This window comes from Rhizophagus irregularis, chromosome 10 (genome assembly GCF_026210795.1).
Source record: "Rhizophagus irregularis chromosome 10, complete sequence".
Taxonomy (NCBI): Eukaryota; Fungi; Glomeromycota; class Glomeromycetes; order Glomerales; family Glomeraceae; genus Rhizophagus; species Rhizophagus irregularis.
In genome coordinates, this window is record NC_089438.1 from 4,238,827 (window position 1) to 4,256,183 (window position 17,357).

The window sequence follows — 17,357 nt, forward strand, 5'->3', positions numbered from 1 at the left end:
AACAAGTCATAAACGTTCGAACGCCTGGATCTAATGAGATGAGTTGAGTTCTTCTTTGTTTCTCGCTTACTATGAATGGACCTTGGTTCTCGGTCCGCAATTCAAGTGGTTTTGGAATACAAAAATAAAACTCACCCAGCCTATTCATCACTAAACGGCTATCATAGTTAAGGTTCGCAGGGATAGTTCTAGAAGATTTTATCTTCCAAAGAAATGAGTATTCGCCTCTTTTCCGTCCCCCTTCATAATTTTCCTCGTTCCTCGAAAAATCATGAAGATATTTTGTATACACTTACCTACTAGTCAACAACAGGAATAGACTGTAGATAAATACATGCTCATGACTACGTCGTCGGGCTGGTAGTGTGTCTCGCTAGCGCTCACCCCACCTCGGCCTCAAGGGCCTCGCAGTACCTACATCACCCCTCCGTGGGGCAGGTTTACCTGCCACAGTACCATGGTCTGCCACGGTATTTTTCCACTTATTTTTTTTTCTACATTTTTTCTTATATATAACTTACTATGACAACTATGGCAACTATGGCAGACTACTTAAAAACGGAATAAAAACGCGAATAAAGCCGAAATCAAACAGAATCTCCTGCCATAGTACCTGCCATAGTACGAAAAATCTTATAATAATACTATGGCAGCCTTAGTTAGCCCCTCAGACCCCAAAACCCGATTCACGCTATGATTACCCTTTATATACTCACCTAGACCCTCCAAGTATGATTCCCTATGTCCTGAACTATGGCACCCGAACTATGGCAGCCGAACTATGGCACCCGAACTATGACCACTTACCCCCGTCAGAAAAAATATATTCGGCAATTGAAGATTAGGTAACTATAAGTAACATACAATGATAAACTTACACGCCGCCACTTCTCTTGCTGAAGACCTCGGGCTTGATCTTGTAGACATCTATGGAATCCGTAAATGGATCCAAATTCGGGCATCACCCCTCAATGATCCGGACATAGTAGCAGAGATGGTCAGAAACCTTCCGGTTAAAGAATTCGGAAAACATCTCAAGATTAACAGACTCTGGTATAACTGTTGTAAAGCCGAGTTGTGGAAGCGGCATAAAGAAGCCGAAGAGGTATACAAACAGGCAGTAGACTACTACAAGGAAGCCATTGACAATTTCAATGAAGCCGATCAGAAAAAATACACCAGGTTTGCAGGGATGGTAGTAATAGAAAGAGCACTCCTCAGATGCGGCTTTATAACGCAAGAGTCCGACTGGGAGAAATGGACTCAAATAACGTACAACATTTAATTGCTTAAGGAAGGTCGCACTTCTGACGACTCGGATGATGAATCAGATGATGGAGAGGTATCTCTCGATGACTCAGATGATGAGGAATACTTTTAGAAGGCGGTACTAATCCGTCTTCCTCTTTTTTGCCTCCTTAAGGCATTTATCAATACACTGCTTACACGTGTCATCAGAATCTAAGATTTTCTGCCCGAGTTTTTTGCATTGCCGATTGTACGCCGTCTGATGTCTTTTAGCCGCAGTTTCTTTTTTCTTCTCCTTGGTTTTCTTTTTGATAACCCAGTCTATCCCAGTAAAAGTATTCTTATGCATACCACAAACTGTGCAATCACCATGCAGCCGGTAACGCCCATTTGTGGTCATATCTTGTATTTCACTAGCAGTCTCGGTTTCCTTCTTACACTTTAGGCAGTAAAATCGTGTCATTTTAAGATTTGAAGTCCAAAATCTTTCCTTTAATTTGTCGTAATATGTCGCAATTAGAGAATTACTACAAATACTACAATCTCTCCGGAGTACCAGCACGAATTCTAAAAGGTGAGGAGCACTACAACCTATACAAAAAGCCCCTAAAGGAAAAGTCATCAGAGCGTCCACGAGTAGTTGTATGGAAACCAAATGCGACGCATCAGGCAGATCTCGCAGAGATGCCAGTCGACCCCAAAGGATTCCACTATTTCTTCGTAGTGGTGGAAGTCGCGGGTAAACGAGTCGACGCAGAACCCCTAAAGGATAAGACTGCAAATAGGGTTCTAAATGGGTTTGTCAAAATCTACAGAAGAAATCGTATTAAGCCACCAACACACAGACTGGAGACAGACTCCGGATCAGAATTCACTAACGACCAGGTACGTGATTTTTTCCTGAACAGCCTAGGGGTAATGATGAGGTTCAGTGAACCAGGAAGACACAAACAGCAATCATACGCTGAACGAGCCATCCAAGCAATCCAGGAACCTCTCCTAAAACGAATGGTGGCACAGGAGTTGAAGACCGGGGTGACATCCATGGAATGGTCAGAAGATTTCCGTGATGTAGTTAATAAAATAGATGAAATCTGGCAAAGAAATCCCCCAGACATTCTGACAGGGTCACCCAAAGTGTCAAAAAAGACGGAACTTCTCTCTGAAGGAACACATGTCCGAGTCAAGTTAGACGAACCTATTTCAGTACTCGGGAATAAACTCCATGGAAAATTTCGTACAGGTGACATAAGATGGAATCCCAATATCTGTGTCATCAAAAAAATGATCCTCTCACATGAACAGCCTCCTACGTATCTTCTTGATGGACCACACGGGCGTCTAGGTGTATCCAGATGTGCGTACACCCGAAAAGAGTTGCAGATTGTTCCAGAAAATGAACATCCCCCACCTGACTCCGTGATAAGAGGGCAACCCGAAAGATTTGTACCTGAGCGGATACTCCGGCATCGCATCAGGAAGGGTCAAGACCAGTATCTAGTCAAGTGGGAACGATACCCAGATACCGAAGCCACTTGGGAACCCGCTGACCGGTTGGAGGAGGATGTCCCTGCCTTAATCCGCAAGTTTTGGGAATAAAAAATAAATATTCCCTATTTTTTGTCTCCTCAATTCACATCAGAAACTATCGGGATAAAAACATTCTTCTCATTACAAGTAAGGGCGATATGTTCACGTGATTCATGGACATCATAATTGTAACGTTTCAGACACGTCCGGCTCAATCCAATCTCCCTATGCTTGTAATCGCTTAAAACCGCGAGATTCTCAGTGATTACACAATCAGGGGTTAGTTTGATTGACACACCTTTTACCATGCCGAATGTCCTACCAGAACCCGGAGCGCCGGATATGTTATGTGTAATACTCTTGTTGATATCCAACCCTAATTCTTCAGCGGCTTCCCTCTGAATAAAAGACGCGTTAGCACAAGTGTCTGCTAAACACTGAATTGCTATCCCATTGACCTTCCCATCCAGCGCTAAAAGATCTTTAGTATTCTCCAAACGAGTTATGTCAATATCCATCGGGTCATCTTCCCTGATATCCTCTTCTTGTTTTTCCTCAACTAGGTCTTCCGGAATCTCCGTACTTTTACGAGCAGACTTTAATTCTTCCCGAAGAATCTCGCGGAGTAATTTTCTAAAATCTGCAGACCTTAATAAACTTAATGAATCATTTTTGGTGACGGCTTTTATAAGTGTGGGCTTACTACTAGTAACCTTCACAGGAATCTTAATAGGAGTCATTTTAACTGATTTTTTTGGAACAGATTTAAGAAGTTTCGAGATACTTACACCCTTATCCGAGTTTACTTTTTTTTTGTACTTCGAACCGCACAAATCCGAAAACCACCTTCCTCATCGGGAACAATTTTCAAGTCATCAAAACTCGCGGTATTAGTATCAATATCCATAGCATCATCACTAAGATCGAGGTTTCTCATTGCTCGGGCTAATTCCAGATCATCGCGTCTATCTTTAGCCTTCTGAAGTCTCTTTGGAAATCTTTTAGACATCTCATATCCCATAATAAGATCAATAACATGTTGATCATCCTCACTAGTCCACTCAGGAGCATCAGGGTCACCAGGGTCATCACCAAAATTATGATCTACATAACCATCATCCCAATCAGGATCCTGATGATCCTGAACAACACGTGGCCGTGGCTTTAGCCGAACAGGTTTAATCTGTTGTCTATAGACCGGTGGTTTACGAACTGGCTTAGATGCTTGTAATTGTTTAAATTGTGCCTGGAAATTCTTGGTAAGTTCCTCGGCTTGTGCCTTGAGCAATTCTTGTAATCGTTCTTGAGTAATAACGTCTGTCGACCTTTGTATTACAGCACCTTCGTGTGGAGTCACGGGATGAGTATAGCCAGCCAATTCCTCTTTTTTAGCCTTTTCAATACCCTGGCGCCTTTGTAATCCATAGAACATTTCACCCTTTCGTCGCTCAAGATCACTCAATCTATCGATTAATATATTAAGAGGCGCCGCCCCGATTCTGGAAGCTTCAATAACGTTTTCCGGCAAAAGTCCTCTATAGAACTGGTCAGTAACCATAATTCGATTATATCCTACAATATCCCCAGCCCTCTCAACTCGCTTATAGTAAGATCGAACAGGTTCACCTTGTTCCTGGTAAAGATTACTAAATCGTATCTGAAGTCTTTCTTCCACGACGGTTGGAAAATTTGTACGCATATGCATAAATGCTTGATCCAGGAGAATCCCCTGTAAGACTATTGGTTGATTCTGGACAGCAGCATTAAATGGACTTCCATGATTTCCCAACCCATTAACGGGTTGATGAGTAGGACGTCCGCCCGCACGCCTCCACTGCTCTTCAACTTTAAAATTCGTTCTAACGATATCAGCGCGTGATGGGAAAAATGCATCTCCAACGGTTACCGCCACATTACCTGCAACCCTTGAATATACATCAGCATCAGACCCGGGTAAGTAAGTACCAACATGTAATCCATTAGCAACCTCAGGAACAGCTAAAGCTCTGAACGCTCGGCGAGTAGCACCGGCTCCACCATTTGCAGTAGCCACTAACCGAATATTCAAGAGTTCCCAATTTTTTCCAGTAAGTTCTGCATCAAACCACCTCGCCGCTTCATCTCTCATACAGCTACGAAGAACCCCCATCGCTCGCACCCGACCAGGAGGCGCACCGGCATCGTCCAATGGATCAATACCAACGGTATTAATATACCCTAAAAAGTTATCAATAAAAAGATTAAGATCTTCATCTTCCCGACCATGAAATATGGGGGCAGCTATACCAACGGCAGCCATATCGTATTTTGTGGATGGTTGAGAGGAGGTGGAGGAAGGTTCAATTGTCTAATCCGAAACCATTGTACTTGGATACGCAAAGCGGCTATTTGTTGGAAAAGTCGATTCCTAAGACGTCCCAATGTCCAAATTCCAAAAAGAACCCGATTATTGGCATATACAAGCCGATTTCGTGCCGCATCACGCTCGCCTATAGCTCTATTACGTTCACCTATAGCTCTATTACGTTCTCCTCTCATAAGATTATATTGCTGCTGAAGACGACGATTAGTCGTCCGCATACCACCAAACTCACGTTCCAATTCAGCCAAATTAGCTTCTAAACCAGTAATAGTATCTTGTACGTTATTTAGCTCATCTTGTGTAAGACCTAACAAACCCGTTTGAACCTCGAGTTCATCTTGTAATTCATCACGTTCTTTTCGAGATCGATCACGTTCCGCTTTTAATATATCGCGTTCTTCGTATGTTTCTCTACAGCGATGAATCAATAAATTAAGAGCATGTTTAAGACGATGGTTTGCATTTTGTACATCTCGATTAACAACCATGCGATCACTGACAGTTAAAAAATCTGTTAGATCCTTAATTACCGCAACTAATGGTATATTATTCATATCACGCAAATCCCTAGGAGGCGGTCCAGTAGGCTCTGAAGGAGTATAAATTGCAATTGGTGTCAACATCGTATTTAAACTAAGATAGAATAAAATTCAAATGGATCTTTATGTATACAATTTGGACGAGTACACGACCGACTCAAGACAGGGTAATGAGTTTGCCCCATCATGGCCTTTCCGTCTTGCCGTAGCAGGAAGTTCTGACTCAGGTAAGACAACTATGATTATTAATTTGTTAATGGGAGACAAGAAGGCAAAGGAGGATGGCGAAAGGTACATATTATGTGATGCGGTAATTCTAGTTGGCAGATACCTTGATGAACCGAAGTGGGCAGTCGTACGTGATTTTTTCAAAGAAGAAGAAATTCCGTTTACCGCAGTATCCCATAGTGAGATTCCAAATGTTAAGGACTTCAACTCCACCCAGGCTACTGTGGTAATCTTCGAGGATTTGATGGATGCGCCTAAAAAAACCCAGGATCTCATCACTGGATTTTTTACACACGGGCGTCACAAAAATATCTCGTGTATCTATGTGGCCCAAAGATTCTTTACCATTCCTAAGGCTATTCGTGAAAATGTGAATTATATTTCCCTACATGAAGGTCACGGAAGTTTGACCGATACTAAGAGGATCATCCGCCAGTATACAGAAGAATCGGAGTCACTAGCTCCAGTAATCGATGACCTTACTCTACAACGCGAATTTATAGTATTTGATCTTAGAAGATCCAAGAGCGATCCATTATCTATTCGGGTTAGATGGGATACTAGTCTCAGTTCGATCACTGATCAATCTCAGTTCGATCCTAGTTCGATCTCAGTTCAATCCCCGTTCGATCCGAGTTTGAACCCAGTTCGATCGAAGTTCAATCTGAGTTTGAACCCAGTTCGATCGAAATTTAGTTCCTATGGCCAGAAAGCCGTAGCTGAAGCAAAAAAGTCCTCCCAGCTAATCGAGTTTGCTCGGGAATATCCGTCGCCTAAAGAGAGAAAACACCTTCTCGTATCTGGTGTTATAGCTAAGAACGCAGATACCTGGATTAAGTACGTCTTTCGGGAAGCCTACGGATTATCTGGTAAAACCCTGGGATCAGACTTCCAAAACTTCTTAGCAAAAGTACGGGATAGGACCACGAAGACTGAAATTCCAAAACCTAAGACCGTAAAGGAGTTATTCTCCCGATATGAAGTCCTGAAGTCTAGTCACCCTTTGGATAATAAAAAAATAATAGAAGGCATCGGGGTCCTTTTACAGATCTTTTCTAAGGGTCATATGGACCGTTGTTAACAGGTCCGTCTCAGACTCTGTCAACTATAACTAAACGTTAGGGAGTCAATAGCTATAACGTAGTTTATATCAGCAAGACACGCAAAAATACAATACGCAAATATAACACAATCACAGTTCGTTTTTAATATAAGAGTTTATTAAATAGTTAATACAAGTTAATCCCTAACTTATACTATCTATTTTCTATCTATCTGACACACTGACACACACTTTAACTTAAGAAAAATCAAAAGATATTTATATAAAAATAAAATATAAAGAAAATAATATAACTAAAATAAATAAAGTAAATATAATAAATGTAATAAATAAAAGAAATAATAAAAATAATAAAAATAACATAAATAATATAAATAACAAAAATAACAATTGTAACGTTAATCAGATCTACAAAATTATTTGATTACATAATGATTGATCTACTAATTAATCATCTGATTTTTGAATCACGTGATTTTTACTGCGCCATAATCTTCGTTATCAAATCTCCCTCACTAAATTTTGAGTTCCCACGAAAAATAATTAAAGCCAAATAAATTTTATCTTTTCTTTTCACTTCACTCCCAACCCGCTAGTAAATGAAAAAAAACTGGTCATCCATGTAATACCAAAACAGTAGGCCCTCGAAAGGGACACGAACTAAAGTCCATGTAAAGCTAAGGTATTAGCCTTCTCAAATGTGGCCATCAAATGATCAGGACACGGGTGACATCAATCCTGGGAAAAAATTCATTATCAATTTAAAAGAAAATCATGAATTATGGGATCGGGATGGGCTGGTAAATCATCAGAAAATTGTTGTAAGTTTTTTTTCCATAAATGTTGAAAATCTGGTAACCTAATTAAGATTTTTCTCGTCTCCTTTCTTTTCTCGTCATCATGGTATACAAGAAATACAATAACCAGAAATCTACGCCAAGAGAACGTATCAGACTAACTAAAAAGAAAAATAAATGTAGTTCTCAAAAAAACCATAATAAGCGGGTTTTTGTTCGCAAATCTAAGAAAGAAAAAGAAGAAGGAAAGGAAACGCAAAAATTATCACAAAGGGCAGTTCGAGTGGCCTCTGAATTTTTTCTTCAAAACAGGGAACTTCGTGAAGAAATAATTCAACTACGTCAAGAAGTTCAAGAACTTCAAGAGGAAGTACAAGTCCGAGAAGATTTTTCGATTATAAAATCTTCTCAAGAATCTCAGGTGCGACAAGAACTTCAACAATAAGTTCAACAACTGCAACAACAATTATCGTCGCTCCAGGAGCAACTCCAAGAAGCTTCGTCACGTGACGAATTAGTTGAACAACAACAAGCTCCTCCTCCTCCTCTTACTAGTTCCGAACAGTATCAACTGGTCGCTAAGAATGAAATTATGTTGAATGATATCCAGGAATGTGACGATTTCATTCAACGGCTTAAAAATGAGAGAGTAAATGAACATCTTGCTTTTCGTCGGCAAATTTCAGCTTTGAAGGAAGATTGCAATAGGTTGCGTCGGGAAAGAAATGCTGCACACCATAGGGCTGAAGGGATGATAGTTTTGCTTAGAAATAGAGATAATTCTCGTAATCCTCCTTCTTCCGTATAATTTTCTTTTCTATTATGTAATCATCTTTTATTATTTTGTTATATAATAAATATAATATATATATGATAAAAAAAAATTTTTTTTTTTTTTTCGTATAAAATTTTGTAAATTTTCTGGGGCATTGAGTCGCATATTCATGCTGATCATTTTTGATCAGTTTGTTCAACATAAAAACTAATTTGATTTGTCGATCATCATTGATTTCTAATTTTGTCAATCATTCACGATTAATTTATCGATTTTAAGGATTATCATTAACTAAATTCAGCTCCACATAATAATCGAAATTCTTGTGACTTTAACTTTTTCAACATCATAAAAGTTACTAATTTTGTTCTAAATATTTGTTCTACTCCTATATTAAGAAAAATATGATAGGTCCTAATACATCCTTGATAAAAATGTGTCGTCATTCTAGATCTAAATAAAGTTTTCTGAGCACGTGATAATATTTGATTTTCTAATAATTGTCCAAGTTTATAAGCATAAAATAAAGTGTATTGTCTCCTTTTTAATCGTGAATATCTTTGTAATAATTGATAGTATTAGATAAATTTTTGGTCTGATGATGATTCGTCATTTACAGGATCTACAGGAAAAATTATTTCTATTGGTTCAATTTCCATTAAATCGTTGAAAATATCTACTGGAGTCATTTTGAAAATTATTTCTTATTTACTGAACGTCTAGTCTTTTTATATTATTTATAACAACCATAGGTTGCCAATTTTGTCGATCATGATATAATTTAAGTAACGTTCCATTAACTGGAGTTATTAAAACTTGTCCTTCCAAAGTTCTTAATTTGTATGATCCATTTAATAAAACTTGATGGATGTAAAATGGTCCTTTCCATTTAGGGTCTAATTTTCCAGACCATTGTTTTTCTTTAGCTGCATTAAAATAAAGAACTTTGTCTCCTATTTGGTAAGAAATATTTTTCTTTAATTTTGCGTCATGTCGATCCTTTTGTTTCTGCTGTGATTTATTGATCTGCACACGTGCCTCTTCTCTGATTTGTGGTACATCATCAATTAAATGTTTGACACGTTTTAATAAAGTATCAGAATTATTACACAAATTATCATCATTATCTATTGGTAATTTTGCTGATCGTCCATATACTAAAAAGAAAGGTTCTATTTTTGTTGAAGAATTTTTACTGGTTCTATATGCAAATAAAATTGGTGCGATAAATAAATCCCATTCATCAGTATCTGTTGCAGTTTTTGCTAAAGCTTCGCATAGTGTTCTATTAAATCGTTCCACTAATCCATTTGTTTGTGGATGATAAGGAGTAGAAAAATGATGTTTAATTTGAAATCGCTGGGTAAGACTGTCGATCATTTTATTATTGAAATGAGATCCTCTATCTGATAAAATTCTTGAAGGACATCCATGTTGACAAATAATATTTTCATAAATAAAGGTAGCAACATTTTCTGCTGTAGCTTCTGATAAGGCTTTCGCTTCAGGCCATTTTGTTAAATAATCTATTGCGACTACAATATATCTATTACCTTTTTTAGAGCGTGGTAAAGGTCCTACTATATCTATTCCAATTTGATAAAAAGGTTCAAAGGCAGGTATTGGGTGTAATGGTTCTGTTCTTTTATACTTTCCCCTTCTTTGACATTGATCACATGCTTGAACATACACTCTTATATTTTTATACATTTGAGGCCAGTAATACCTGGAACGTATTTTCTCAAACATTATATCTGTAGCAAAATGTCCAGCTGTTGGATCATTATGCATCATAAAAAGAACAGGTTCTGCTTCATAGTTTCTGATTACTCTGAGTAAATTGTTTTGTTGTCTTTTGTCTATTTTGTAGATAAAGTTATTTTTGATGATAAAATTTTTAGAAAAATTAATAAATTTGCGCTTTTGTTGTGTTGTTAAATTTGGTGGTAGTTGTTGTGATTGTAAATATTGATAAAGGTTTTGGTATTGTTGTAGTTCCATATTGTTTTGATTGATTATTATTAAAGGTTTTGTTGTTTTAATTGGTTAATAATTGAATTGGATAATTATATAGATAATAAATAAATAATAATAATAAATAATGAAATAAAAAAGAAAATTTAATAAAGATGGGAAAAGAAATTAAATCGATATTTCCTTTGAGAGTGTTCCCAAAATGGTTCATTAATTAAATATTCAGGTTTAAATTCAGGTTGAATAATGTTGAATTTTTTAGGAATTCTTGGTGGTCTACTATATCCATCATTTTGTACTTCATAAATATTCTTTTCTTCGCCAATAATTGCTAGAAAACATTCAGCTGAATTAATAGGTTCTTCTGTTGGATTAATTCTTGAGAGAGCATCTGCATTGGCATTGGCTTTTCCAGCTCTATGCTGAATAGTAAAATCATATTGCTGTAGTTGCATAATCCATCTCGCTCTCCTTCCAGTTGGAATTTTTGAAGTTTGTAACCATTTGAGGGCAGAATGGTCAGTAACTACTGAGAAAGGTAATAATCCTAAATAATGCTGAAAATAATTAATTGCCCATACAATAGCCAAACATTCTAGGTCTGTTACAGCATAGTTTTGTTCATGTTTATTTAAACTTCTACTTGCATAAGCAACTACATATTCTTTTCCTTCTTTATCTTTTTGAGAGAGTACAGCTCCTAATCCTGTTCCAGAAGCATCAGTATATAAAATAAAAGGTTGTTCAAAGTCGGGATACCTCAAAATAGGTGCTGAGATTAATCTTTCTTTCAGGTGTTCAAATGCTTTCTGTTGCTTCTCTGTCCATTGAAATGGAGTTTCTTTTTGTAATAACTTAGAGATAGGCTTCGCAATTTTAGAAAAATCCTTGATAAATTTTCTGTAATAGGAGAATAATCCTAAAACCGATCTAATTTCAGTAACAGAGGTGGGTGCAGGAAAATTTCTAATCTTCTCTATTTTTGAAGGATCAACTCTTATACCATCTCTTCCTACGATATGTCCAAGGAAAGCAATACTAGGAAGGCAAAAATAACATTTCTTCAGCTTAATTTTTAAATTAGCATTTCTGAGCGCTTGGAAAACTTGAGTAATATTATCCAGATGTTGTTCAAAGGTCTTTGAGTAAATAATTATGTCATCTAAATAAACAGCCACGAATTTTCCCAAAAACTCTTGTAATACATAGTTCATTAACCTTTGGAAGGTTCCTGGAGCATTCCTCAATCCAAAAGGCATGACGTTAAATTCATATAATCCAAAATCTGTTATAAAAGCTGTTTTTTCCTTGTCTTTAGGATCCATTTCCACTTGCCAAAAGCCACTAGCAAGGTCTAATGTAGAGAACCAATTAGCAGTTCTGAAGGATTCAAGCAAATCATCGATACGAGGTAAGGGATATGCGTCAGGTTTTGTAACTTTATTGAGCGGTCTATAATCAACACACATTCGCAGGTCTCCTCCTTTCTTGTCTACTATTACTACTGGTGCAGCCCATGGGCTCATGGATTTCTTTATCATTCCTTGTTGTTCCAACTTCTTTATTTCTTCTCTAAGGAATTCTTTCTTCTTAGGGTTAGTTCTGTAGGGACTTCTTGCTTGAGGTGCAGCGTCTCCAGTATAGATTTGATGTTTAATTAATCCAGTTCTCCCAATATCAGTCTGGCTCTTTGCACAAATATCTTCATTGTTGTTCAATACTTGTTGGAATTGTGTCTGTTGATGATCTGTAAGCGGTCCAACATGTAGGTCTTTTTGGATATTCCACTCATTTCCTTTTTCTGCTTGAGCTAAGAATAGTGCAGGATTATCAGTTTTATCTTCATCATCTTCAGTTAGGTAATCATTTAAAATATCTTCTAATAAATTATATTGGTCAGGAATTTCCTCCTTTTCATCCCAAGGGTTATAGTTTAGTGGTTGTTGATACCATTGTTCCCATATTTCTTCATCTTCACTTGATTCACTATTAAGAAGGTGAATCTCTTTTTCAATTAGGTCATCCTCATACTCATATTCATCAAAAATTTCGTCTATTTCATTGTCAATTTCTTCTTCTTGGAAAGATACATATCTGGGAACTTCTCCAATATGAATTGAAATAGGTGCAAGAATAGTTTTAGCTAGGAAAGTCAATTGAACTGATTTATTATTGAAATCAAGTACAGCTCTGGTACGCCTAAACCAGTCAGTTCCTAAGAGTAGGGTTTCATCCTTTGAGTCAATAACATGGAAAGTGGTAGGGATAAGGAGAGTTTGAATTACTATAGGTACTTTTTCTATTTGTCCTAAGACTCTGTTTCTTGTCCCATCCGCAGTGACTACAATAGTGTTGGAGGGTTTAGTGATTTCCAATCTCAACTTTTGAGCAAGAGATTTGGTGATAACACAAACAGCAGCTCCTGAATCTAAAATTGCATAAACAGGATCTCCTTTAATTCTCACTGCACATTTCACAGCAGTGGTGTCTCTAGTATCACCTTCTTCCGAATCAGAGATTCTATCTACATAGTTAGTTTCTTGAGTCTTAGGTGGTCTTCTCAAAATTCTGGCAAAATCTTTCTTTTGGTCGTTATATTTCAAAAGTTGTCCAATCTTTGCTGAAGATGGCATATTTAATATGTCATCTGAAATGTGATAAGGAGGCATCTGTTCAATAATTGAGGGCATTCTTGGGGTTCTTTTAACAGTTCTTTTTGGTGGAACAGCAGGAGTAGCAGTTGTTTCAATAACTTCATCCATTGGAATATTGATATTTTGTCTTGGTTGGGGTCTTCTCAATCTCTGTTCTTGTTGTGATTCAGATGAAATAATATTTTCTACAGCTCTTGGTTGTTTAGGTTTTGGCCTATAGTTAGTGGTTGGTTGAGATCTAGAACGAGTAGTGACATAGGCTTCAGCTTCCTCATAATTGTCATCGTAATAATCTTGATAATATTCATCTTCATAATAATTATCATAAGAATCATAAGTTTCTTCATATGTTTCCAAATAATGAGCATCTCTTCTTTGAGGTCTTCTTGCATTTCTTTCTGACATACAATCTCTAGCGTAATGTCCTTTTTCTCCACATCTGTAGCATTCGATATCTCTTATATCAGTTCTGGGTCTATTAGGTCTGAAAGTTTGGGTTAAATTATTTGGTTGAGTATATCTCGCAGGTTGGATTCTTCTAACAGGTTGTGGTTGAATGGGTTGAGTTTGAGCTAATAAAGCACTAGATAAATTTGCATAGTTAAGTGAAAGTTTCTGCATTTGTTGAGTTAATGCTTCAATTGCTTCCATTTGAGGACTTTCAGTTTTTGCAGGTGTGGTTGATACAGTAGCTACTTTAGTAGCAATTCCAGTAACACTTGGTCCTAAATGTGCGTAATTTAATCCGGTTTCAACTTTTCTTGCATTACCAATGACATCAGATAAAGTATTAGCATCTTGTAAATGTACCATAGGAGTGATAGTAGGAGTTAATCCAAAAAGGAACATTCTAATTTTCTGAGCATCAGGAATAGCATTGGTAGTATCAACTCTCTTTAATAACCTTTGGAATTTAGCGGCATAATCATCTACTGTTTCATTACTACCTTGTCTTAAGGTGAGTAATTCCTGATACCATTTATTTTTGCGAGTATCATTTGCAAAATATTTTTTAAAAAGGTCTGTAAAATTATTGCCAGTGTTTTGTCCAGATTCCCAGTGGTTACCTATTGTAGCAGAATTAGTATCATACCAATCAGATGCAGCACCTCTTAAATAAGAAGCTGCAACTGCTAGTTTTCTCTCAGGAGTAGTCCAACCATTAGTAGCAGCAGCCTTTTCAAAAATAGCTAACCATTCGATAGGATCTTCATCTTCTTTTCCAGAAAAGGGTTCAATTTTTGCAATATTACTTCCTCTGCTCAAAAGATTGGCAGCATTATTACCAAAAACAGTTTGCAAAGCATTGGTGATAGCAGCTTCGTCAGCCATATTTTGATTATAAACAGGAGGGTTATCTATGAGATTATTAGGGTTATTATTTCTTTCAGTTTGGATATCAGTGTTAAGTTGAGCAACTAATTGAGGTGTAACAGGATTATTAAAATAGTTTGTTCTATGAGTAAGATTGAAGAAGAAAAATACTAGATTTCTGATAGGATCAGGTCTTTGCTGGTATCTAATACTAAAAAGTAGTTTACTAGATAGGATTAAAACTTGGAGTCCTTTGATTCTATTGTTATCTAATTGAAATGCTTGACAGAAGATAGGTAAAGCCCTTATAGTGTAGAAGGTATAACTAACTGCAAAGAAGTAGTTACTAATCCAATTCCAGAAATTTTGAAAGGCAGGTGGTAAAACAAGAGGTGGAGGATAACAGATACGACAAGAATGATCTACAGTAGTAGGTGGATTTATATTTGAAAGATGTTGAGCAGTATGGCGAGTAGTTAATTGTAATTGTTGTTCGAAATGATCTTGTATGGTCATAAATCTCTTATGACCTGGCAGGAATCACCACTTTGTTAACAGGTCCGTCTCAGACTCTGTCAACTATAACTAAACGTTAGGGAGTCAATAGCTATAACGTAGTTTATATCAGCAAGACACGCAAAAACACAATACGCAAATATAACACAATCACAGTTCGTTTTTAATATAAGAGTGTATTAAATAGTTAATACAAGTTAATCCCTAACTTATACTATCTATTTTCTATCTATCTGACACACTGACACACACTTTAACTTAAGAAAAATCAAAAGATATTTATATAAAAATAAAATATAAAGAAAATAATATAACTAAAATAAATAAAGTAAATAAAATAAATGTAATAAATAAAAGAAATAATAAAAATAATAAAAATAACATAAATAATATAAATAACAAAAATAACAATTGTAACGTTAATCAGATCTACAAAATTATTTGATTACATAATAATTGATCTACTAATTAATCATCTGATTTTTGAATCACGTGATTTTTACTGCGCCATAATCTTCGTTATCACCGTCGAGCATTACGAGTAGGGATCAATAGTATTTTGTAAGAATCTGGTTGCTTTAGCAACCCATCTCGCGAAGTTCTTCTGCAGAAGCCCTAAGAATCATGGCGCTTTTTTTACGTCCTTCGAAGTCAATCCGTAGCATCCTAGCTTTTAACTCAATAGCTCCTAAGGCTCGAGAAGCAAAGTTCTTAGTCATCGGATTTCTTACATGACTTACATAGTTTTCATAGAATGTAGTAAAGGGTTCGTCAATACCATCCGGGTATGTATTCCGTAAGAACTGATATAAGGCAATTTCCCCACTGTCACATCCAATGGCTATAAGCTGTTCAAGAAGCCACTTCCTAGTATCCTCGTATGAATCTCCGTCCATAATTTTCATATCTAGTCTTTGTGTGAATAATTGCGTAAAATCTGCATTACTTGCCCGACGGATAATCTGGACCAACTTATCCCTGGCAAGTCCCAAGGCTTGTAAAGGTTCACTCTCGTCACCAATCTTCTTTATAATCTGTCTATACAACACGCTGGATAATCCTCTATATGCCGCTTTTGCAGAGAATACTCCACAGTTCTGACACTGGTTTATTACGATTGATGTTGACATGGCTATCTTTCTTTGATTATTCGCTCACTTAGTATCCTTCACAATCTTTTTTATATATTGTTATCTTTAAATACCTGTCATTTGTATAAAAAAAAATAACTGGCATTAAGGGATTAACCGTTGGAAAGACCGGAAGACCAGAGGACCGGAGGACTGACCATTAGGAAGCGCAGTCCTTGCACAACTTGTCCGTTAAGTCACTTGGGCTTACAGGCATGAGACATTCCCTACACAACTCAATATTAAGCTCTGCAAGTCTCGGGGCATGGTCCTCCAAAGTTCGTGGATGACCGGAAGGACCGGAGGAAGGTGTCCCGTTAGTCGTATTCTGCTGTAAGATAAAATCATCATATTCATCTTGGTCAGCTTGAATAGCGGCTCTGATTTGTTGTATATTATTGAAAGTTAACCGCTGGCCATCAAGATTTTCCTCATTATAGCGTGTTTCATTGATGATTTCCTCTATAAGCTCCTCCTCTTCAGAATGAACAAGGTAGTAGTCCTCAACTACCTCGTAGTCACTCTCAACCAGTCTATGATACGTTCTAGTACCGTGTTGAATATAGCGTCCTGTATCTGTATTTAAATATACAGGTTGTTCCTGGGGTGGAGGCGGTACGGTTTGTCTACGGACAAGCCTTCCATCGATATAATCATGGGATTCCATAACTATTCGATTAAAGGTATCTCCACCAACACGGATTGGACGTCCGGTTATAGGATTAGTTATATAAGGGTATGACATGTCTTTTTTCTGTACGTGTCTACATACCTAATTGTTATCTTCAATTTACAATAACCAAGTGACATCGTCATCAGTCCTTGTCAAGGCAAACATGGCATAGTAGCCTTTATCTTTATTAAATTTATTTAACGAACTTACAAAAATAATATATAAAATTTTCAAAGTACAAAAAAAAGAAAAATAAAATTAACTAAAAACAAAACTATATAGTCTCCAAAATAGTAATAAAGCTATAAAATTAATTCAAAAAGGAAAAAAAATCACATAACACTAAAACTATCCTGATCCTCCGCCTAGATATATTCCAACCTAAGAAGAAGCAACTATGCAAACAAACTAACGAACAATGCGCCCATTGTTAAAATCGACACACCACCCTGCTAAAGCTGTTAGTAAATTGCACCGTTAGACGACCCATAAAACCCGAATAGTGATTAAACCAAGGCAAACCATATTTCAGCGAGTTCTTTAAATAATCAATG

At 36.8% G+C, this 17,357-nt stretch overlaps 1 protein-coding gene across 1 annotated transcript; it reads right to left on the minus strand.

The window, feature by feature from the left end:
* Positions 1-5,058: 5,058 nt before the first annotated feature.
* OCT59_002384 (uncharacterized protein) lies at positions 5,059-5,628 on the minus strand (the record flags this gene model as incomplete). The annotated part of the gene is made up of 1 exon (XM_066144464.1): positions 5,059-5,628. One exon carries the CDS (start codon positions 5,626-5,628, stop codon positions 5,059-5,061), a length of 570 nt encoding a protein of 189 aa, XP_065995625.1.
* Positions 5,629-17,357: the final 11,729 nt, after the last annotated feature.